The sequence below is a fragment of the Plectropomus leopardus genome, chromosome 14 (assembly GCF_026936395.1).
Source record: "Plectropomus leopardus strain MGB_pleo_1.0 chromosome 14, ASM2693639v1, whole genome shotgun sequence".
Taxonomy (NCBI): Eukaryota; Metazoa; Chordata; class Actinopteri; order Perciformes; family Serranidae; genus Plectropomus; species Plectropomus leopardus.
Window position 1 is genome coordinate 12683681 of NC_142189.1, and position 24952 is coordinate 12708632.

At 39.9% G+C, this 24952-nt stretch overlaps 1 protein-coding gene across 2 annotated transcripts; it reads right to left on the bottom strand.

Annotated features, from left to right (window-relative positions):
• Positions 1-10656: 10656 nt before the first annotated feature.
• Positions 10657-23482, bottom strand: lbh (LBH regulator of WNT signaling pathway). Of its 2 annotated transcripts, none has more exons than XM_042500224.2 (3): positions 23246-23482; positions 17713-17815; positions 10657-12651 (listed from the first exon to the last, which is right to left on the bottom strand). In XM_042500224.2, the coding sequence occupies exons 1-3, from the start codon at positions 23272-23274 to the stop codon at positions 12424-12426; spliced, it is 360 nt and encodes a 119-aa protein (XP_042356158.1). In that variant the 5' UTR covers positions 23275-23482; the 3' UTR covers positions 10657-12423. The 2 variants fall into 2 exon arrangements, with proteins under 2 accessions (XP_042356158.1, XP_042356157.2); XM_042500223.2 differs by lacking the exon at positions 23246-23482 and adding an exon at positions 23151-23242.
• Between the last annotated feature and the right edge of the window lie 1470 nt (positions 23483-24952).

Below are 24952 nucleotides of genomic sequence, written 5' to 3' on the forward strand. Positions count from 1 at the left end.
CTTAAGCACAGTATCGATGATGTACTTCTTCACTGAGTCACCCCCAACATAGCCTTTTAAAGTAGTGTAAATCCTCGCATGTGTCATTTGTTTCTTTTACCCACAGTTATGAGGTGTTCTACTGTTACAAATTACCTCAGCATTCAGTGATGTGTGTGTGCGTAGATTGGTCAATGTGTCTGAGCATATCCGAGCATGTACTCTCTTGTGTGTGTGTGTGTGTGTGTGTGTGTGTGTGTTGAGTGAGGTAGAGACAGACTGACAGACAGGGTAAAAGAGAGAGTGCACTTAGTCAAACTCAAGACTTTTCCATGACCTGCTTCCGATGGCATGCACTCTATCTGAGAGACTGAGTGAACTGTATAGCTTTGTCAGTATAAACTTCTCAAGGGTCAACGCATCGCTTCAGAGGGGAACGGAAAAAACTTTGCTTTGAAACAAGCTCTCATTTTTTCAGTTTGGTGCCAACTCACCTTCAAAAGTGAAGCACGTCCGCATGATTAATGACGCTTGTCCGAGATAGTTTAGCAAAAGCAATTTGATCAGGTACTCTTAATCATATTCCCTTTGAGAATTCCAAATATCTGAGCCCTCTGTTAAGAATCACGGGCGTTTTCATCCACGAAAAACATAAAACATGCATGCTTTAGCTGCGTTTGCTGATAGAAAGGACACGGGAGGTAAGCCAAGTTAAATGCAACAGATAAATGTAGAGAACATTAATTCATGTTAGACATGCCATTCCACTTACATAAATCCGTGTGGGAGAGACAGAATGACTTTTTTCGGGCACTGTACACTGTGTTTTGGTTTATTTTCAATGGAGTCTATTGATAGCACTTTAACGAGGTTTTATTGGGGAAAAAACTCGTCTAGTTAAACATTCTTGCCTCTAATGACCTCTTGTGCTTTTGTGCTAGTTCAAAGAGAGGACATGGATGATTTAGTCCTCTTCTCTTTCACTTCACTTCCTCTTCACGTTGACGGCATGGATCAACCTCACACCTGTAACAGCATTTTAGTTTTGCATCTTAATTTCTGTGCCTATCTCCGTATCCCTTCCCTCTTTCCTGCTCCCCCCCACTGGTCTCTAGGCAATAAGGATTAGAGTGGTGGGGCCATAAGCTGTCTATTTATATCATAAACTGCCTATGGAAGAGCAGCAGCCTGTGGATTAGCACATTAACACACAAAACTACAGTACAAAGCGGATGCCAGCAGACGTGTATTGATCAAAGCTTTAAAAGCTCGAGGATGAGATGGAGATGTGCCTTACATCACCCTGTTAAATAGAGAATGAGTCCCAGGGTGCTCAGACTCATCCGTCCAAATATGCACCGCACTTGTGAGTCCAGCAGATGCATTATGTCTTCAAAGGCTGCTCTGTTGAGGTGCAGGTACAGACAGCAGTTTGGCAGACTGTTAAGTTTGCTTGACTCTGATTAATTGTGATGTTGTGGAGGCTTTGTTTTGAATAGCAATCACTACTTTGTGGCCCTCTGTTCCTCGATTGGAGTATCATATGGCGCTGTGGGGTTTTCAAATGTCAAATATACTCAGAAGAAGGACATATTTAAAAAAAAAAAAGAGTTTCCTCGCTGACTTCCAAAAGTCTCATGTATCCCTACGCTTTCAGAAAATGTGTACAAGTACGGACAGAAGGCGCCTTCTTTTTTTGTTTTTAATCTTGTGTGTGTTTTTGCCCACTTTTTAATTACGGATGTTTTGTGAATTCACCACAAGTGCAACTTGTCATGAGTTCTTTTTTCCCTCTGTTAAGTTTCACTTTCACTGCACCTGGATATCTGCTGCTTGCTCTGTGCCCAGAGTACCCTCTGTGCTTTAAAAGACTGGTGCAATCATTAACTGAATGGTATGTATATATTCCAATAACACTCCTAATGAACCGTCCTGCTCCAAAAATATAAAATCAATTTGTAGCAGCAGATGTTTTACTCATGGCGGGCTGCCACAAATGAATAAATGAGTGGAAAATGTTGATATAAACAGCTCATTCTGAAGTAATAAAAACACAACGACTCGTATTTCTAGGTGATTATGCACTAAACAAAACATATATATATTATTTTCCAATTCTGCCAATATATCCCCCTAACTCCTATAAACTGGACCTTTAGTTACAGCGATGCTGTTTGCAGCGTCATTTGGAAAGCACACTAGTTCAACTTTATGAGGGCAGAGTAACACCAAGTAAGTTCCCAAGTGTCATTTTTGCTATGGTTGCATTTTGCTTTATCTCATCAAGTCTTATCTAACTTGGCCACCAAGAGAGACAAGCAGTCTCTAAGCTGTGATTTATCCATGTCACAGTGCAGGTGTCATTTATGCTCATTACGCTAAATGCTCAACATCCTTCATTTTCCTTCCCTGACCCCTTCACCTTTTAATCCTCCCTCCTTATTGTATGCCTCTCAGCGTATCTTATTCTAGCTCTTCCCTTGTTGACAGTGCCAGATATGTGTCTACGCTTGGTGGGCCGTCTCCAGACAGGTTATAAATAACTAGCAGAGTTTTCGCTTCAAGTCCTGAGAGCTCTACTCTCTTCTCACACTTGAGGAACCATGGGAAAAGAATCTTTCCCTTACGCACATGGCACTCATAATAACAGACACGGTTATACATAAAACCTCTGCGCACATGTGCCCGTGTGCAAGCTTTGCACAAACACACAGACACAGTTATGTATGCACACACAGAATAAACCTTGGTGACTTATACAATAAGGCTGCGGCACTAAAATAGCAAGGTTATAAGCACAGGGGCACTGTTTATAATGAAATGTTAACTTACATTACATAACCTGCATTGTGGGAATGCAGAGTACATTTCTACTGTCATGCAAGTATGGGAACTTGCTGAAACAACAGAATGGGATAAAAGTCTGGGAGAGCGAAAAATAGAAAGAACAAAAACAACAACATCGGAGAAAAAAAGTCAAATGAGCAGAGGGAGTGGAAAAAAGAGTTCATCGGATAAGTATTATTTTTCTCCTCTTGATTGAGGAGGGAGGGGTCATGTTTTGGGTACATGGTGTGAGTTTATGTGTAGATGGGGTGACAGTGAAACAGCGTTAATGTGGACTATAGTTGGGAGTCCGGGAGAATTCAGAGGTTGGCAGGTCAGACTCCGCTGACACACTGGGATCAGCGATGGGATTGTTTCCATTGGAAAGAATTCCAAGAATGAGCTAGAAGAGCTATCAGTGACTTCACTCAGAGGGCTGACAACAGTTTTAATACATAGCCAGGCTCTCATGCACACACATTTAAAGATACTGTGTCCCATGTCGACAGTGGTGTGCGAGACACACTCCTTTCCCCTATGTCACTGAGTACTTAGTGATTCTCTCTCATCATGCCATTTGCAAAATAAGAGCTGTCACCTCTGACCACCAGCAGAGTGGTTGATAAATAGATGAACAGTGTAGAGATAAAGTGATTAAAAATCACATTCAGGACATCACAAAAGCATATTTTAGGATTAAAGCCCTCAAAGTTGACTTCACAATAAAATAGACACAACTAAATAAGCAACAGAAACACACAAAGTTTGGAAAAAACAGCCTTAAAGGGACAGTTCACGCCAAAATCACAAATACACATTTTTCTTTCTCTTGTATTTCTGTTTATCAGTCCAGATAGTTTTGTTGTGAGTTGCAGAGAGTTGTAGATATTGCCAATAGAGATGTTTGCCTTCTCTCCAATACAATGGAACCAAATGGCACTCCATTTGTGGTGCTCACAGCTACAAAAAATAGATTTAAAAACTCAACAGCAATATCTCCAAATTTTATGAAGTGGTTATTCAAGATAATCCACAGACCTTGATGAGAGCAGTTTCATGTAGAGACTGTTTTCTTTGATTTATGCTTTTGTGGTTGATTTTCCCTTTAAGAGGTTTTGATTCAGAATGTAACAGAATTGTTGGACATTTTAGGAAACATCGTCATTCACTGTATGGCTGAGAGTTAGATAGGAAGATTGATACCACTCTCTTAAAGCCAGTAGCCAGTTAACTTGAGCTTAGTTTAGCATATTGTAGTATTTCTTTTATACAGGCATCATATGCAAATAAAAACACAACTGTTATTGCGATTCAAATGTTGCTAAATCCAGATTGGTGCATGGAAGTATGTGACATTACCTTTTCTAAACTGAGCCTAATTCAAACCGGTGAGAAATTTATTAGAAAGGGGGAAAGGGCTGAGGCATGTCTACTTTTTTGTTTTACCTTTTAACCTCATTGAGAAGTTATGGATTTGGCCTCCACCCTGCAGACCACAGCAACTCACTGCTCACAGTGGGTTTCGTGTTTGCTTTCTCCAGTGCTGACACCACTAAAACAAAGTGTGGAGATTGGTCTGGCCTAGAGCTACTTTTGAGCCAGTTGTAACAATGTGAAACTAGAGCTAGGTCGCTAGGTTTAAAGAGCAGTGCAATTCAGATGGCTAATAATAGTATTAGAGGAAACGTTGTAAACATTCAGAGATACATGTTTTCCATTCTGAAAATAATACAGTACTAAAACATAGTAGTTATACAATACAGTACTTTTGCAGAAAAAGTTGTGTTGATGTGGGACGCAATCATTCATTTTAACATGCCGATTGATCAAATAGGTTTTCAGTGCATATAAAGTGATCTTTCAATGAATTATAACTGACAATACATCATTTTTAGTGCTTTAATCAGATTTGAAGGAGCAAAGCAAATTCAAATTACTGGTTGCAATAAGAGAGTCATTAATTTCAAAGGTTCCTCGCTGAGTTAATCAGCTGAGGAGTGGCTGAAGGAGAGGAGCTGAAGATAAGAGCTGCTCAAAATGTCAAAATGCTATGTAAACATGCTTTAGGGGCTTCCTTTCATATCTCCTCAAGCCCCAGAAACACAGGACACTTCTTTAATAAATCCCAAGTATATTGCTTTCTCACTATTCTTTCCAGTAATATCTGAAAAATGGTGCAGAGTTCAGAGGTGCCAGGCTGACGTCACATGATTGCGTAGCTGGATACAAGTTCAGGCAGTCTCTCCGACGGACTGTGGTTATCCTTCTCTAACTTCTTCTGATTTCTTCTTTCCATGATCTCATGACATTTTCCACTGAGATCAAGGAGCTGTTGTTAAGAAAGGGACAAAGGACATTCACATCCTAACCTATTCAGAAAGCTCCCAGGGCCAGACACACTCTGCTGCTGACCACCATTATCAGCTGGGGGGTATTAATAACTCTTTATTCTCCATTTTTTTTCCAGGAAGAAGGAAGCAGGATAGAATGTCAGTTCATTGTTCGCCTTCCAGGAAGTGACTGTAAGGCCCTGAGAGTAGCACCTTGGCACAATCTGCCCGGCTCTTGGCCTCTAAAGGCCCGACAGCAGCAACTCTGATGGACTATTCCCGGTAGTCGGCAATCAAAGTTGACCTATAGGGTCACTAATACAGCAGCAAATCACCTGAGAAGTTTCCACTGTAACAGTGATCAGAAAGCTTTGTTTATTCCTGTAAATGCCCCAGTTCCCCATTAGCTTTTCCACTCAGCCACATTTTATTAGTCTTTACTGGAATAAAAGGACCTGTATCCGAAAAGGTCTAACAGTATACAAGTTTTGGGATCTTTCACACATCCATAACATTTTCAGAGAGTATCCTGGAAGACCTGGTCCGTAGCAGATCCATAAATATGATGCTTTCTGCATATGATATCAGTTACATATCCGTTAGGATACCAGATTTGTATATCACAAAGATCGCAGATCTGGAAAAATTCAACAGATTTTCAGGCAACTGCTGATACAAAGAAATATGATTGACATATTCACGGATCTGCAATACTGTCTCAAAAAACTGGTCAAAAAATTGGATCATCTATGGTCGAGAACAGATCTTTACATGAGCATGTTAGGAACACGTATAACATTAAACTAATGTGTCAAATGTTGTAATAATGTTGTAATATTTGTCTACAGTACAATCTATTAGAAATACATGGTTAGGTGTCCCTTACCCCAAAAATCTTACAAAGACAAAGGACATTACAGCTAGCTTGAAAAATCCAGTGATATACAATTGTATCTTTTACATATCCATAGATATCTGGAAAATATCTCATCTGTTGCATATGCTTCTGGATATTGTCCGTACACATATCCTATAAGATTTCAGTCATACTGTATACATAGTCAGAGCTCCAAGCAGTTAGAGCCTCAGTGCTTTGCCTAAGGGCACCTCAGCAGTGTCAAGGAGGTAAACTGGCACCTCTCCAGCTACCAGTCCACAATGGTTTAAGCATAAACTGTAAAGAAAGATGGACGACGCGCCCCCACTTACCCTCACTATGCTGAAGTGAGGTTGAAATATCCGGGATACGAGCGATGCCATCTTGCGAGGGTGATGTCATCGGAAGCCCTGAATCTGCGCACTAACAATATCCGCGGTGGGGGAGTTCCCGCCCAAACACACGTCCGACCAATTGTGAGAAGCTCCATTGAATGCAAGCACACGCATTGACGGTCACGGCTGTCAATCATGGCGGAAAAGCCCTCTTTTGTATAATTTAATAACTCAACCGAATTTATCATGAAAACAACACTTGAACAAGCATCAGGGTGATGAGAACGACCTTCAGAGACAGAAACCTTTGGGAAAAATTTATTTGTTTTGTACTTTGAGTTTTTAGTTTTTAGTTTTTCCACTCCATTCACTAACATGGAGGGGCGGGTCTTAGGACGAGTACTGCAGTCAGACACGGGGCGATTGAAACTGAACAACCTCATTTTTGGGGATCTGTCTTTACATACAGCCTATAAACTGGACTATGTTATCAACTTGTTAGTGAGACGCAATGCTGGATAGTAATTAAATATTGTCTCCATCTTTTATGACTACTCTGTGAAAGCAAGTATATTATGCTGGTTTGCTACATAAGCAAAACATGTAGCTACTTTATATCTTTAGGTCAATTGCAGTGTTATTCCTTTATATTCAAACGTGTGTGTGTTATTTTAATGGGACAAACATAAACTGCCCAGTAACTCAGACTGACCCCGCCTACTGCGCATGTCAGTGAGAGAGGGACATGGACCGCCAGATTTTGAACGTTCGGAACTTTAACTCGGTGGAACTTTCTGGACCGCTAACATTCTAAAGGAATCCTTCTCATTTGGTGAGTATTTCAGAAATCTTCCAACATTTTCGGTGTCATTATTGCGATTAAAAAAGACAGAAGGCTATTCATTTTAAGTGTAGATGTATTACTGATGTATTTGAAGCTATAATGTTATACTGTTAAGCTAATGGTAGATATCTAGCTAATGAGCTAATGTGACTTTAAAGTAGCATTAGGTTATGGTGGAACAAAGAGAGGGGTTTCCTCTCCTCAGTTGTTGGTTGAACTCACAAGTCATGACCTGAAAAGTTTGTGATTTTAATATTTACCATAACCGTATTAAAAAACTCATGCCCAACTGTAACATCTTATTGTACATATTTTTAAATAGACACATTTTGTTTGTTATATCAATAAATGCTTTATTAGTGCTTCTTTATCAGTTGTCTTATTTTGAGAGAAAAAAAATCACCTCATCATCAACCATGAATTTATGATTATACATTTACTGTGTTACAAATTTAGTATGATGTTGTCAGTAAGTTTAGGGGAAACACAGCATCACTTATCATAGTAATAATAGTTATAATAGTCCCGTGCAAATGGGCTTTATGTTTGTGTTGTGTTTTTGGCCACTGTGCCATGACTATCCCTCTATAGCTCCTCATTTTTTGTCTTTCTACCAGTCCACACTCCGTAACATTGTCCATGCTGGACTTCTGGACTCTAACCCATCACCCTCTGGTTCCCACACCAGACTGAGCTACTGCCACCAAAGTAGATCTACTAACAGTAAGGGTCATTTTTATTTTCTTTAAGTCTGTGTTGTGTTTTTCGTTGGCCGCCATACCGACCGATCTGTTTGATTATTGATTGTGGCCGACGTGCCATGACCATCCATCTCTCATCTCTGTAACTATCTCTTATCTCTGGTTTTACCTCTCTAACTCTCTGCCTTTCTCTATTCCTCATCCCTTTTTATCTATTTATGGCTGCCCTGCCATGACTATCTCTATATCTCCTCTCTATCTCTATCTCTCTATCTGCTGGGGGATATAAGTGTCATTTACATTTTGCCATTTTAGAATTGAGTTTCTATTTGTGTTCTGAGCAGTTTTGAGATATTGAGCTTCAAAGTTTTCCATTCAAAAATTAAAAGAACTTTTTTTTTCTAAATAAAAAGTCCAAAAATACATAGCATTTTTATGAAACACCTCACATGATGTTAAGTTGTCACAGAACAGGAATAATAACTTTGACAAAAATGTCATATATAATGCTGTCACAGTCACCGTGCCATGACTATCTGTTGTCTATTTTCTTAGATCTATTAGTTTAGATCTATATGATACAATAATTGTTGAAATTGAATACAACACTGTTATTATTATTTATACACACACACGCACACACAGGACCTGCATTAGTTGCAGGGAAATGTCAGACTGTTGGAGCCGACACATACTCAGAGCTCCAAGCAGTTAGAGCTTCAGTGCCTTGCTCAAGGGCACCATTCTCCAGTTTCTACATCAAATCCCTGCAGACTAAGCTATCGCTGCCCAGCAAGGTCTACAAAAAGTAAGTGCCATATTTCTTTTTCGTGTGTTTTGTGTTTTTGGTTGGCTGCTGTGCCAACCGATCTGTTGATTATCTGTCATGGCCACTGTGCTGACATGTCTGTTTGATTAGCTTTAATGGCCGCTGTGCCATGACTCTTCCTTCACATATTACCCTACAGTGTCTTTCCCTCATCTTTCCAACTACATCTCTATTCATCCCTATCTCTGGCACATCTCTCTTGACTCTCACATAAGATATATAGTGTTTTTATTTTCTTAAAATCTGTCGTGTTTTTGGTTGGCTGCTGTGCCGACTTATCTCTTGGAATGATCTGGTATGGCCGCCGTGCCATGACTGTCTGTTATGCTTCTATATTTTTTTAGCTTGAATCAATATTGATACAATAATATATTTTTAATTATTAATCCCTCAAAGGGGAAATTCAGTTTGTTTAGTCTTATAATCCTTACATACATACATAGATACACCAAAAATACACACATTGACGCACAGGACCTGTAGGTATGTCAGTAATTGTAGTCATGTCAGAGAGATGGAGCTGCTACATAGTGAGCGCTTCAAGCAGTTAGGGCTTTGGTTCTTTTGTTATTCACCATAAGCTGTCTGTGGGTTCCAGTACCCATATTACTATACTACACTGTCAGAAAAGGGGTACAGTTGGGGCACATTCATGTTCTTTAAGGTACAACTGCTGTTGATGTACCATCAAAGGGTCATAATTGATCCATAAGATACTATCATGTACCTTTCCTTGGATTGCGCAATATTTCGTATGTCTGGTATATTTAACAGGATACGTCAAAGATGCATTTGATATATAAAGCTCATTTACAGATGAAATTGCAGAATATTACATGTATTTCAGGATATCAGAGATTCATTATATGAAAGTACATGTCGGGTATCAGGTCCATTTATATCTGATATATTTAAGAGTATACATCAAAGATGCAGTTAATATATGAAAAATGCAACAAAGATCTTTAGCAGATTTAAATTCTGGATATTATATGGATATTTAAGGATATCGGATGCATTAAATATATGGACTCATATCTGTCGGGTATCAGGTACATTTATATCTGATATCTGAAACAGGATACTTCAAAGATGCTGGTAATATATGAAAAGATCCGACACATAGATCTTAAGCAGATTACATTGTAGGATATTTTATGTATATATACAGATGGGTATCCTGATTCCGGATTTTTCAGGGTCCAATTTTGACCATTTACGGAGATATGTCAAGATAGGATCCTTCAAAGATGCAATGTGTATTCTTGTGGATAGATATTGTCCGCATCTCTGACATATACAAACATATCCGATCTTGGATAACTCTGTATTATCTGGTCGTTGGTCCAGTGCTTGTATTATTGTGGTGAGTGTTTATGGGGAAAGCGTGAGGAGTTGCGTCCACAGACCTTTACACTCTGTACTGTCCTCAGTTTTACTGTGACTGTAAATTGTCTAAAGATCAGTCAAATTAATGTTCTCCAAAGTGCTGCATGGCATTATTTTAATATTTTTACCATGCAGTTATTAAAAGTATTGAAATGAAGCTGTTCAGTTCTCAGAAATTAGATTTTGCTTCAACGAGGAGTCAGATTGTGTTTTGTTTGTGTGCAAGTTGAAGACAGGAAGTAGCATGTGGCCTGCTCTCGCTTCTACATATAGCTGTTTGATACATGCACTTGTATTCGTAGAGAGATTTTGTATGCGAGAGATGCCGAACAGGAAGTAATACCGCTTTTCTGCAACCGCTGCAGGTGAAGTTTGAGTGGGGAGCAGAAGAGGGGGTTTCACATGAAGGAAAATGAAAGTAAACACTCTCTTTGAGACAATACTTTGAAGGATTACCCCTGTAAAACACTCATTTACTTCCATCTCGTGCCATAAAAACAGCATTAACTCTTCACAGTCAATTATTCTCACAGCAGAGTCACACAGTTGGATAGCAAATTCAAATGTTTATTTACAGCCTCTGTAATTGTCACAGAGAAAAGTGGTCTAAATACAAAAAAACAAGAGAAAGATGGCGGCTAATCTCCCTGAGCTTTACAAAAACAATGTGGGACCTGCAGGTGACAGACAGGAGAAAGAGAGATGTTCTGTACACAGCCCTAATGCCACTCAAATGAGAAATTACAAAAAGACAGACATATCTCAATCATGCTTGTACGACAGGATTTCATATTGTGTACACAAAAGTGAAATATTTTCCACAAATTGACAGACGAGACTTCCACAAACAGTAAGTGGTGATTTTAGAGAGTGAACCAAAGAACATCAACTTCTGAATTTGCAGCATGGACAAATAAAACAAGACATTGCTACCAGAGAACAAATAAGATTCCCCATTAACAGCTTTTGGCAAACATCTGGACGAAACTTAAATACTGTCAGATATTATTTATTTGTGAGCTCTGTCCTACAGTGTGAATTATACGTGACCTGAACTTCATCGTGTCAAACTTATGGCTGTTTGCAAAAAGAAAAAAGGAAGACGAGGCGAGACTTTCAGTTCAGGTGTGTACAGCTCTTTCTAAAATGTCAACCATAGTACAAACAAGATGAGCGCACTACAAGGCCGCAGGGGTTGGTTCATCGGGAACAACTATTTACACTTCCTTCAATGGGTCTGTACATTGCTTCATCAACTGCTTTTTTTTTTTTTTTTTTTTTTTAAAAACCAAAACAAACAATTTGCAGTCCTTGGTCAGCTTTGCCCTTTTGAACAATAAACCTGCTTGCGTCAGATTGTGTTCTCCATGTTGCACTGTTTTGCTTTTGTCATAAGGCTCACAGAAGGCCGATGTGTTGAGAGGATCATAGCATGACTTAGTCCTCACTGCAAGCCTTTTTTACAATGAATTTATCGCATAGCATGCTGGTTTATTTTCTTTCTGCTCACTTCTCTAAAATGATTCTAGGTTGCTTTTTTACTATGAATGTCTGATGTAAGGTCACAAAAAATCTTTAGACAAGGGAGGGGTCCTGGTAACATTTTACACAAAACACCCACTTCTCAAAAACCAGACAAATCACAAAACATTCTCAGAAACAGACAGATCTATGGACAGCAGTGGCAATCACAATAATGAACATATCAGTCCAGAAAGTGAACACGGGTATGGACACTATAGACGATAATCCCCACGGGTACCACAATAGTTCTGTATGCAAGTATGAAGTCTCTGGGGTCATAACGCCAGCCATTTTGGAGTAAAGTACAGAGCAGTTGGACCCCCCTGCAGTGTAAGAGCTGTCCATGGAGCACTGAGCTGCCGCTGTCCAACAGGACGTCTGTTCCGGGGCCGAGACACAAACAGTGGGAGGATATATGTTTGCAAGCTCTCCATGACATCTGAGATGGTGGAGGTGCAGATGAAGGTCATGGAGCTGGAGAGCTTTTAAGTGTAGTTTGAGCGCACACTGCAGGAATATCAGCTGTGCGTGTCCATTCTTTTCAAGTCTGATTTTGTGGGTTTTTGTACTCCAGGAGGATAAATTATTGTGTAAGAATGTGTGTGTATTGCTTCTCTTGTGAGATTGATGCTTTGGTGTCAAGAGCAACGAGATGGCATCATGAGACACGGCATGTGTGTCTGCCAGTCTGTCGGGAGTGCTGAGGTGCAGTGTAACCAGTGTGGGAAAAGAAGAGTCTATCAAAAAGAAAAGAGGGAACAAGGGAGGATGGGTGCTGCAACACAGCCTCTAGTGCTGAGAATTCTGTGTTGGTTGTCCATTTTGGATGATGCCATTATTTTGTTCCTCTTCTTCCTCCTCCTCTTCTTCTTCTTCCTCTTCGCTGACCAGATATTCCTCTGGAGGCCAGCGGAGCTCCCCGCTCTCGACTTCTCCCTCCGTTGGCTCGACTACAATAGATGGCAGCCGATCCTTGAGCTTACAGCAACGGTCGAAGTCTGAGGGATCAGGGAATATCTAAAGAGGGAAAACAAGAATAAAAAACAGTTATTAATTTTTCAATAAGTTCAAGAGTTAACACAATTTGTTAACTGAACTGCAGACAGTGGCGCCCTCAAAAAGGGCAATGGGTAGCCAGGGCGAGCCATGATACAATTCCTGGCCACCATGGCAAAAACTAATTGGAGACATTACTGTCTTTAGGAGGTTGTGTCACACTCATCTTTTAAGCTAGCGTGAAGGTGGGGCATCTTGTGAAACAAGACAGCCTAAAGCATCACTTGGTACCAGCCATGTTGACATAGCTTGTTGGTAAGGGGGCTAAGTAACATTCCAAATTTAGGCTAAATTTTTGCGATGGAACAACTTTCACACACTCACCTCAAAATATATGTATGAAAATTGGCTCTGTGGGTGCCCACGAGAGTCTCCTCTAAACTTGAATAGGCATGTTTTGCTCCTTTGAATCAGTGTGTTTCTTGAAATTAAAAGCTGAGTATTCGCCTTTTAAGGAAAAGACATGCAGCCTTTAATTGCCTAACATATACAAATGAAGTGTAGCACCAAATTTCCATACCTATGCATAAGCAATTGCTGTCCCCCTGCCCCACCTCTCTTGAGCCAAGTCAGTTTACTTTCTTCCCCTTTTCTCTTCCTTTTTTTTGAGACTCGCTTTCTCTTTCATGGGGAAAGACATGATGGCATACATTGGGGCTCTAGTCACATAAGCAATCATTTACTTTGCTATAGCTGTGTTAAGAGATAACTCCTAGTATAGGGGCAGACTAAACCATTTTGGACCTTTGAGAGGTGAAAAGGGCATTAGAGAGATTTTTTCAAATTAAAAGTTCAGTCTGTATACTCTTTTATTCTGCCAATTTTAATTTAAGTTTGGCACTATTTACTTAGAAAATAAATAAAATAATGTAAAAATAATATAAATATATAATAATAATAATAATAATAATAATAATAATAATAATAATAATAATAATAATAATAATAATAAATATAAATATAAATATAAATATATAAATAATATAATATAATATATAATATAAAATATAAATTCAAAAAAAACAAAAAACTTTTTATGCCAGGCTTTTCAAGGGCCTCCTTTACATTGGGGCCCAAGGGGTCCCACTTTTCCCCCCACTGACATACCTGTACAGATACATAACACATTAAAGTAGGAATGCTGTAGAACTCAAAATGTTAACTGTACCAGTATAAGTCTATGCACATTAGATAATATGTCATATTATCTGTGAAATAATAAATTTAACTATCAGTTTACCATTCCTTAACTCCTTAACTCTCCATATTGACATAGGTCAATATGGAGAGTTACGTTTTGGTGTGCTACCAAGATCCTCAGTGGCCCCCACATTGCCATCTTTATGAAAAATTTCTTGTGGCGCCACTGAGTGCAGAACAGGCCATTTCGAGCCAGCTGTCCCCTGTGGTACGGCGAGAAATGATTTGTGAGCATATTTCTGATCAGCGCTAAGTGTGCGGTCAGCTCCAGGACACCAGAACTTAGTCCTGAGCCTCGTAGAAGTGTTGCAGGCACCACTACAAGGCTAAACAACTGTAAGGGAAGTGATGTGAAGACTAAACATCTGTGATGGGAAGTGATTGCTTAAAATCCCAGTGGCATACCTGCTCTTGCCCAGCCCACATTCCTCTAATAGCTAAGCTAGCTCTCCACATAGGTGTGCCACTCACCCAAAAAACAAATTGCACAAGAAAGTGTTACATCAGTGGCTGTGTACGGCTAAATGAGGCATGTCTAGTGAGACTTACAGTAAATGCTGCATCATGTTTAATCTAAATGCTTTGGAAGGCATTGTGCCAAGCAGCTCGTAGCTGCTTACAAACTCATCCAGTACCACATCAGCCACTACTCGGAAGATTATACAAGAGCATAATCAGAGCATTTCAAATCAACAGTAAAAACACAAAAGGTGAAAGGTTTACTGGGACATGATTTGTGTCTAAATAAAAATAACAGTCAGTATTTAGTGCTGAATACTTTATAGTCCTGCCAGGATGGAGTTGGAAAAAAGGTTTAGGAAAGAACACGAAATCGGCCGCGTAATCTGCAAATCCAGACTGATATGTCTGCTTATAAATGCAGCGTGCCACACTCAAATGTTTGGATCGAAACTGAAGGGCATGAGAGACGTTCTGACAAGAGAGATTACATGCATTCCCTGTCCTGGCAAGATTGGACATCAACATCAGACTTTCTCTGTTCTCAGGAACCAGAGAAATGGCCCAGGGGAAAAAGCCTGCCACTCCTGGTCCAAGAACAGCATTTTTTTTTGCTGTTGTTTGGATAAAGTGGATGAATATTTTTAGACCTGCATATTTCACTCCAAGACATTGGAGGGGAGGGAGCAATGTCGCTGTCTGGGCAGAGAGCCGAGTGGAAAGAAAGCATTAGATGAGGCAGGAGAGAGATGAGAAGAGAGGGGAAGAAAGAGGGGATCCAGCTGTGTCAAAGTCTCTGTGAATTCCATAGGAGACAAATGAGAGGGGAGGAAAAAAGACAAAAAGCTATATATACGGCTTGTAAATGTGAGAATCTGTCAGGTTATGAGCGCGTGTTTTTCTGCAGCTTTTACATTCTCCAAACAGCTGCGTATAGAGCCACGCCAAGAGGTGTGATTATATGTGTGCATGTCTGTTCATGTCTAATGCCTGCGTGTATCTCCGTTTCCTGGCCTGCATCACCAATCCTCGCTGTGCGTCAGCACCAAAGGGAGTTAGGCAGCAAATGACCTTGCCTTTGGACCCCTAGCTAACACATGTCATAACTTGTTTCGCTTCCAGTGGCAGGAAGCAACGACACATCATCGGCCAGGCACAATGCTGGCTATTTTGGGATCTTCTGGGGTGTGCGGTGGGTGCACACTGATTCATGTCATGACATTGCCTTTTGAGATGATAATTCAGGAAATCGGTGACTATTTGCTCATCCTTCTACACAAATAGGTCACATTCATTTCGATACCTTTTATAGGTGCAGCTGGAATTTTATGGTCACACAATTTGTGTCAAAGCCCCCCGGCACTCATAACGGAGGAAGTGACTAGTGGCGACATCACCACTTTATACAGTGTTTCTCTAAGGAGTGGCTGAGACCTTGGGCAGATGGCCGAGGTGAGGAAAACACAGAGCAGGGATGGAAAGAGTGGAGAAGTGGCAGCCTCCTTTTTCTGCCGTTTCCCCCTCCTCATCCGCTCCTCTCATCCCCTCAGACAGGCTCACAGCTGGGGTGTGAACTGTGGGGAGAGGAAGCCAGCCTTTTCCTCTGGGTCAGTCTACATCCTCTCAGAGTCAACAACGTCTACATACAACATGGCATTAAACTACTGTACTGGGTTTATGAATGTATGAATACGAACTTTCTATCAATCTTGTATTTCTCTTGAAATCTCTTTTAAAAAAGGAAATGGCCTTTTAGCAATGTGAGTTTTAAAGGCGTCAGCAGGTGGTACTTGCGCAAGAATATTTTAAAACCCATGACCTTAAAACACCAGTGGTAACCCACCAGTTAAAATGCAGCTTTATTAACAATGAGGCCAACTTCCTGTCCAGAATCAGAAATAGTCTTGACTCAGTTTCACCATCTTTTACAGTAACATGGTCTAAATATTAACACAAGGCCCTTTAATTTTTTTCTTCCACTCTCAGTATGAATGTGACACTAAAATAACCAAGCAGCTGTAAGTAGTTTCCATGTTGGCCCCGTTGAGCTGACAGTAAAACAAAGCAACTGGCAACACCTTGTCAGGACCACCTGATGGCTTCTTCTCTCATCTCTCTGAATCTGCTCTGTTTATTTTTGTGACAGGCTGCAGTAAATTACACACTATTTCCCCACACATACATTTCCTTTGTATGTTTAAAGTTGTGACCGACTGTGACCTCCAATGTCCTCTTGCTGACATGTTATCCCCACGGGTACCACAATAGTTGTCTTAATGTCTTAATGAAAATAAGGCATGTAGATTTTTGCAGCAATGTTTCCTTAGTGTTGTGGCTAATTATCTAGTTTTTAAAATTGCAAGTTTGGGGCCCCCAGTAGCTCAGCTGGTAGACGTGGTTTGACTCAAACCTGCGGCCCTTTGCTGCATGTCATAAACTCTACTTAAAATGTATTAGTAAGTATGTTCCTACCTAACTAGAAAACCTATTTAAATTAATTTTTATATTAAATATAATTCTGTTCATATTATTTTAATCATTTGTGTAATTTAATTGATTTTTTTATCTGTAATTAGCAGGAAGGAACTGAAATGTGGGTAAGAAGGATTTATAGATTTGGAAATTAGGGTACAAGTTAGAAGATATGGTTTATGTTCTTAATGTCCATATGCCTTTTATAACAAACAGTCACTCCGACATCTTAGATTTTTCATCTTTTGTTGTCCATAATATTGGTGTAAATTTTTTTTTTGTTTTAATTGAGAAAAGAAAAAAACATTTGACTACCATCCTTTTATATCTTTAAAGATACGGTTTTTAAAATGTACTTGACTACTTCTGAAATTTTAAATTTCAGAAATTTTAAATCCAATTTTTTATTTTTTTTTTTTTACATTTTTATGTAATAAAATATTTTCTACAACTTCTGTAATAAAAATCTAGAACATACATCCTCCAAGTGATGGATGTACTCTATTAAGTTTTGTTTTATTATTTTTTTTAATCTATGACTTTATCTTTATGACATTACATATCAATGACAAAACTGTTCCAAAATGTCTTTTATACAAACACATTTTTATCTAGGCCGGGGGGCTTGTAGATTAAACTAAAGAAAAAATCCAATATTCACTCTTAAGTCCTCTCTTTTATAAGCTACGAACATTTCTACCATCTCATAAGAAATGCAGCTGCTGTTCCCAAATCACAACATGCAGCAGCTGCTCCCCCTGGTTCATGCTGACCTCAATCCAATCCATGATAATGAATGGATGAGGACAGGTATAAATAATGACTACACCACATAAAAAATATACTGGTGGGGAACTGGGACAGAAGTCATGTCATACATGTGTGTCGTACCTGAAAGGAGAGTCTGTCCTTGCTGGGGCTGAGCCTCATGTCCTCCATGGGGGTGCTGTTGATCATCACCTCAGTCATATCTCGGCCGGGCACAAACACTGGGCTGCAGGGGTGAAAGAAGAAAAGTAGTTTAGTGTGATTAGATACTGTGCAGTGGCGACCACATAGACTTAACCGTCTGCCAACATTTATCAGAGACTGTGACACATATTGTTAATCTAAAAATAACCTAAAATCATGGCCAAAAGACAATCAATCCATGTGACCATCCATTTAATAACAATTTCACAATTAATATTATGGTCCCCTTTTGTTTTCTACTTTATATACTAGAGGAAAGTCACTCAGGTTGTATACGCTGGAGGCAATGATACTAAAATGATCAATAATGGCATGTAAAACAGCAGAATACCAACAAACATCTATCCAACTGTTCATATGCATACACACAGTCTGAAAGTCATGGTTGTTCACCCTCATGTTATAATCAGTTTTATTTACACTCTGCTCATCTTGACCACAACACACCAAGCATCCAGTACGTGCTCTGCAAATGCACTGCAAAGCTGCACCACTCATGATGTGGCTTGCATAAGGTGGCCGTCTAAATACAGGATGATGTGCTGTTGCAGTAGCAACCAGAGAACACAGTCATTGTGAGAGTGTGCTGGGGGCGTGCTGTGGTATTTGACTGGGGTGGAACTCGATGCACTTAGTTCCATCAAAGCGTGGCCAAACTTTCCATTTCAGATTAAAGTAACAAGAGCTTGTTTATCCATGTTCAGTGCGTTCACTATCCACGAGTAAAGCTTTAAAAAAAAAAAAAAAATGACTGGAAGCAGGTCCCAGGACCGACAGACGCTGTCTTGAGACGAGATGCTGAGCGGCCTTCTCACGCTCTCTATTTAAAGCTTGGTGCCTTGTGGTCAGTGGCTACAGGCTTGTGGTTTGTGTGGTCACTGGCTATATGGAACAAAGAAAACAGAACACAAAAAGAGGCTCACTAACATCCTAACATTATCTGGTTCAGTGGACCTGGGTTTTTTGGGGGCGAAGAGATGTGTGGGCTTCGCTCGACCTACTTTGAATCTCAAATAAAAATGTTTATTTTTGGAAATGGTGAAAAATTATACTGTGGTAGTGATTCAAACGTGGTTTTAAAATAAGGAGCGATTATGTAAACCTGTTCCACGGAATTAATTTGCTCAATTCACCACAGTCTTATTCATCTATCAAAACAGCCTTGCTTCAAAGTCGATTAGATAACAGCATAAAACAGGGAATCATTTCAGTGTTACACAAACAGAAGGCCCTTTAAAAATAAACATAACCTACGATTAGCCCACAATATGACACATTTTCTGGAGTTTGAGTAAAGGAGTAATGTATTTTTGTTTGTATTTATGACTCATATAGAACGTAGAACAGTCTTGATAGAACAGAGTAGTATTACACAATTATACTGTGAAACTGTGATAGATGGTAATCCTACTGTTAAAATCTCATAGCACTGCAACCATGCACAATGGTATCAGAAACTGAAGTTACCATTGCAGTATCGGCCTGTAGACAAAGTCAGGTAGAATTGCTATCGGGAAGGAAAGAATGGTACTGGAGCATCTCTATAAACATTACATTTAAAAAAATAAGAGATTGTGTAACTTTTGGGAGAAAAAAAAGTCTTTCTCTGAGAAATAAAAGCATAAATTCACAAGCTATCAAATCTGTTGTGACCAGTTTGATATTGCCGTTTTCTCACTTCAAAGACTCCTCCCCACCTGTACTGCACCACATTTCAGCTTTAACATACTCTTGTAGCTCCAAGTGACATCCAGCAAAGTTAATCTCACTATACATTTAACATCACAAACAAAATGTATCTCCCCTAATCTAAGGAGATTGGGGCAAATGCTCTATTTATTGATGTCAGAATAAGCCTGCAGAATTTCTAGGCTTCCACACAGTGCGTCTACAGCTTTATGAAGCACTGTCAGTCAAGTTTATCCTGACCTGAAACACACACATACACACACACACACTGCAGTCTTCATGAATAGTCAATAAAGAAGCACATTTAACTCAAATTCATCCTGAGGAGCAGAGAATCTCGTGACATGAGTCACTCAAAGCCAAGAGATCATTAACTTCTACAGCAATGGCATTTATCAATCAGTTTTTCCAGCCCTTCATTTACACACACCCCTCGTTTCTTTCACAAGGAAACACTGACATCACAGCAGGGTGTCAGGGCGGCTCTAAAACGGAGAAAATCTAAAAGCTTCTGACTGAATCACCGTAAAGTAACATTCACTGCACCACGACAAGACATGCTTGGCTGAAACAATAGCCGGATATCCAAAAATAAAAGAAAGGAGAGCTCGAAGGATACACAAGTTTTCACATGGAAAAAGTAATGTCAGCTGCTCTCATCTTTGAGTGGGATGCAGAGAGGGTGAGGCAGGCATGCAAAAAGCAGCGGAGGTGGGGACGGAGGGCTGAGCAGTGACAGTGAAGACCTGAGCAGAGGAGGAGAGGGGAAGAGAGGGAGGGAAGGGAAAGAAAGATAAACACTCGGGCCTTGCCAGTCATATTTCTGTTCGGGGATCGTATAAACATCCTGCTCGGCTAAGAATAACAGAACATCGGCCTAATAAAACATAAAGGGGCACAATGAGGAGGAACTGGGGGTGCACGAGTAACAAGTCAACCTGGGAGGAAACAAACACACTCAGTCACATCTATTACTGCTATAAGTGTCGGGCGCAACAGCTGAACAGTGTGTCCCTCACACAGAGTGGAATACTTGGTTCCTAGAGAGGAGACGTTAAGTGTTTCTATAAGTAACCGACCTGTAACATATGCGACATGAGATCTGCATGGAGCACAGCTAGTTCACCAGAGTCTACGCCCAGGAGCACATGTTTGGCAGTCACACATTTAGAGACAAATGGCCTGTATTGACTTATGTGTGAATGTGGTGTGGCAGATGACCGGAAACCTCTTTACCTTTCGACCCGGTCAAGATAATGCTCCTGCCAGCCAACTAATGCCACATCCAGCCACAGCACAGATGGACAGCAGCGTGTACAGGACACAGTCCGTCATGTACGCTGTTTCCAAAACACATATCGGAAGGATTATTAGAGTTTAGAGCTAAAACAGTTTGTTGATTAGGGCCACAACTAGCAGTTATTTTTGTTGTTGATTAATCTGTTGCTTATTTTCTTGATTAATCTATTAGTTGTTTTGTCAGGAAATGGTGAAAATGTCAATCAGTTTTTCCCAAAGGCCAAGATAACGTTCATTAAATGTCTTTTTTGTCCACCAGCCAAACATATTCAGTTAACTGGAGTAAAGAAACCAGAATAATAGGCATTTAGGAAGCTGGAATCAGAGCATTTCCCTTTTTTTTAACTTAAAAAAATGACAAACTGATGAATTGATTATAAAATTAGTTTCCGATTTATTTCATAGGTTGGCAGCTAATCAAATCTTGTACTGTTCCAATAGTTTGCCAAAAATACTGTGATGATTCTCTTTATATTGCCCAGTCCTATGGTCAAAAAACTATCATTCCAAAAATGTGAATGTTGGATGATTTTCAGTCTTCTGTAGCAAATTTAATATCTTTGGCTTTTGAAATGTTGATCAAACAAAACTAGCAATTTAAAAAAATGTGGTCTTAGGCTTGGTTTTTCAGAAATCACACACTTAATTCCCTGCATTCTGGGGATTTTTTTATGCACCGATTTGTTCCTTTTTTGCATCAGTTTATAGTGCAAGTATCCTCAGTGTTGTCAAAGTTACTACTACCGTATATGAGAACAGAGCACAATGTGATATTTTCAGATTTTTAACCCTGTGACAACCACTGGAGTGACAGACAGACGCACCTACCCACTGACCAATGAAGCAGTTGACGTGTTTAGCAGTAAAACATTTACCTCAGCTCATTACATAGTGACCATATTCCTAGTAGCCTTACTTCATGCCACAGCCATTGATACAATATCTGGCAGCAGTCACACTTTAACAGAGATAGTCAGTAAAGCCATCTGCCACACCAGCTTTACACCATCTGATGGTCACAATCACTCAGTTCAGACGACCTGAGACTGACAGTCATTACCTAAGCATGACAGCAGGTTCCTCCACCTGTCTCTAGCCTATAAAAAGGCCAAAGCCATGCTTGTTCCTGTATGTAATGTCATTATAGTGCTGAAAGGAGCTCAAGTGGTCTCCGCAACAATCCTCCTGCACAGGAGGGGAATATGCATGTGGCGTTATCAACATTGTTTCCTCTCTGCCGCTCCACAGTTCTTACTACTACAATCATAAATCTCAACCTGTGTGGCGACAGGGCAAAGCTGCTGACGCTCGATGCCAGCGCTGACAGAGCTTTCCACACAGCTCTGCAGGTATGTGGGTGGTGCAGGGAGTGAGTAAGACCCCCAGGAGAGTGCTGGAATAAATGGGTTGAGTCAAGTGTGCCACTGAAAACACATCACGGACCAGTTGCCACTCCAATGCCAGTGATGGGGGTGAAAATCTTATTGATCTTATAAGAGCTTGCACCAAGTTCTCTACATATCCTATTATTGTTGTGAGGAAAAAAATGTCTTCCTGTTGACACAAATATAACACCCCAGTGCAAACATGAAGTGGAACTTCTGGTTCCAAGTCAAATCATGCTCAAAAGTTTTCAGTCCACACCTTTTAAATAAATAAAGACAGTTTTCGTATTCCTCACAGAAGTAACATCACAGAACAGAAGCTTAGGTCTACTGTAAGTAAGCACAGGCGAAGAGAGCAAAGTGTGGTTACAGTAAAGAGGTCGAGTCTGAACTTCCTGGTAGAGACAGGAGCCTGCTGAGGTTTGAACGGTGCTCACAAAACAATGTTTCGACTTGCATATCCTCTGTACAGACAGGAAAAACATTTGACAGATAAGGGAACAGAAAAAAACTCCCTGTTCTGGTGTCAAGAAGAAAATCAACGTATTTGGACACTGATTGCCACGAGGAAATGTGAGAAAAAGTCACTGATAGCAGATAGACGTAATAGATAGGAGCAGAGTGCATCCTTCTCCAGTTGCACCTGCAGTATTAAAGACCAAAGAATAGAGGTGGCAATCAAGGATACAGCAGAGAAAGGTACTGAAGAGGAAATAAAATGCATTTTGTCTCCTAATCAAAGACAATGTATGACCACTGTGACCTTTCTGAGTTGGCACATGCTGCGATGGTTATCAACCTGGAATCATTTCCTCATTAAAAACAAAATGGACACCTAGAATTTTCTTTTTGTGTGCCATGACATTTCCAGTTTCAGGGGCAACACCCCACGGAAAATCTCAAAAGGGAACAGTTCAATTTCTGGGGAAAATCACCAAACAAAAACAAGCCACCACTACAGTACATATGCTTCAGTGTTCTTACCTGTCAGGTGCAAAGTGAAGAAATGTAGTCTTTAATAATTCTATCAAGCTCAAAGCACACATGCAAACAGGTGAAGGTGTTAGAGATGTACTCACCAGTATATCTGCGGGGAAAATACAGACATGAATTCACACCTGCTGGCAATTCTGCTGATTAGGGAACTAATTACAGCCGCGGACGTCACTCTACTTTTCTGTCTTTTCTCTGTCAGGCAGCACAACACGCGCACGTTAACCGAAACTAACCGCGCGACAAAGTCTGTGCACAACGCGCAGCTCTATAATTCGGAGCGTCTGATCATCACCTCAGCTGTGTTTGAGTTTTTATCCGAGAGGCGTGTGCTTTTACAGCCGGAGACACACCTCCTCCCTGCACGGGCCAGAAATCCTCAATGGCAGCGCGTTATCGGCAGCAGCCAATCAGAGCGCAGGTGGCTCGAGCCCCCCCACCCCACCTCCCCACCTTCAGCCCTGATGACGCCAGCAGCGACTGAACCCTCTCATTGGGAATGGACGAGGAGATACTGCATGATGCTATTGATTTGTAGTCTCCAAGGCAACAAAACGACAGTCTTGCCTCCTCTTGAATGACAAAAAAAAAAAAAAAAAAAAAGAAAAAAACACTGATTCGCCCGTTAGGTAATCCGTGACATTTATCCAAATGAGAAGAGAGAGCTTCTCTGACTGGGTTCATTCACAAATATATTCCAAGGGCAAGTCAATGTCTGCATGTTTCAGCAGCAGTGAATGGTCCTGCTGCAGGGGTTTGCATAGGGTGAAGTCAGGTAAAGTGGGACATCAGGTAAAATGGGACGATGAGGAGTTGCATCTTGGGCTTTTTCAAACCTCCAGAGGCAACTTTTTTGTTAAAGCGTTTAACTCTGAATTTAATGTTGATTGCACAATGTAATGGCTATAGAACAATGAAATTAAAAGCTGCCTTAAAATTGGTTTGCTATTAGCCTAGCGTCAGTGATGGAATGTGACTAAGTACATTTGTAGGTTACTGTACTTAGATACAAATTTTAATTCTTTCTTTTTATGCCACTTTATACTTTTGCTCCACTATATTTCAAAGGGATTTTGTACTTTTTACTTCACTACATTTATCTTACAGCTTGGTTACTTTACAAATGAAGATTTGCACATAAAAACCTGACAAGAGTTTCTAAAATATGATCCTGACTTTAAGAACATTATTTGGCAGCTATTTTGATAAATATTTACATCATGTTCTATTTTTATAGTTTATATAATTTTCAGGTCTGGAGGCATTTTCCTACTTTTTTAATATATTTTTTCAATTTTTATTTGTTTTTTGTTTTTTTAATTTGGGGTATTTTTTTCTAGATTTTCTTTTTAATCATTTTGAAGTGTGTATGTGTGTGTGGGGGTAATTATTATTTTGTTTTAAATTCAAGTTATTTATTATAATTACTGTTATTATTATTTGATTTCTCTGCATTGGGTACTTTTACTTTTTTCATGATTATATACTTATGTAACATTTTAAATGCAGTACTTTACACCTTTTTGTAACAGTATTTTGTGTGGTATTGGTACTTCTACTTTAAAAAAGTAAAATTAAGGTAGTCTGTAGAGTTTTAGGCGTCTTTCTTGGTAATCTCCCGAAAAGTTTCTCAAATTACCTGTCTTCACCCTGTATCTTGTTAAACAAAGCATGCACATGTAACCAGGCTGCTTATAACGATGTCCTCAGAGTATAATAAGCCTGATTTTCCAGGACCTGGCCGTGTTTATGTTAAGGTCAGGACCTCTGGGACATACTTGACCTTCACACCT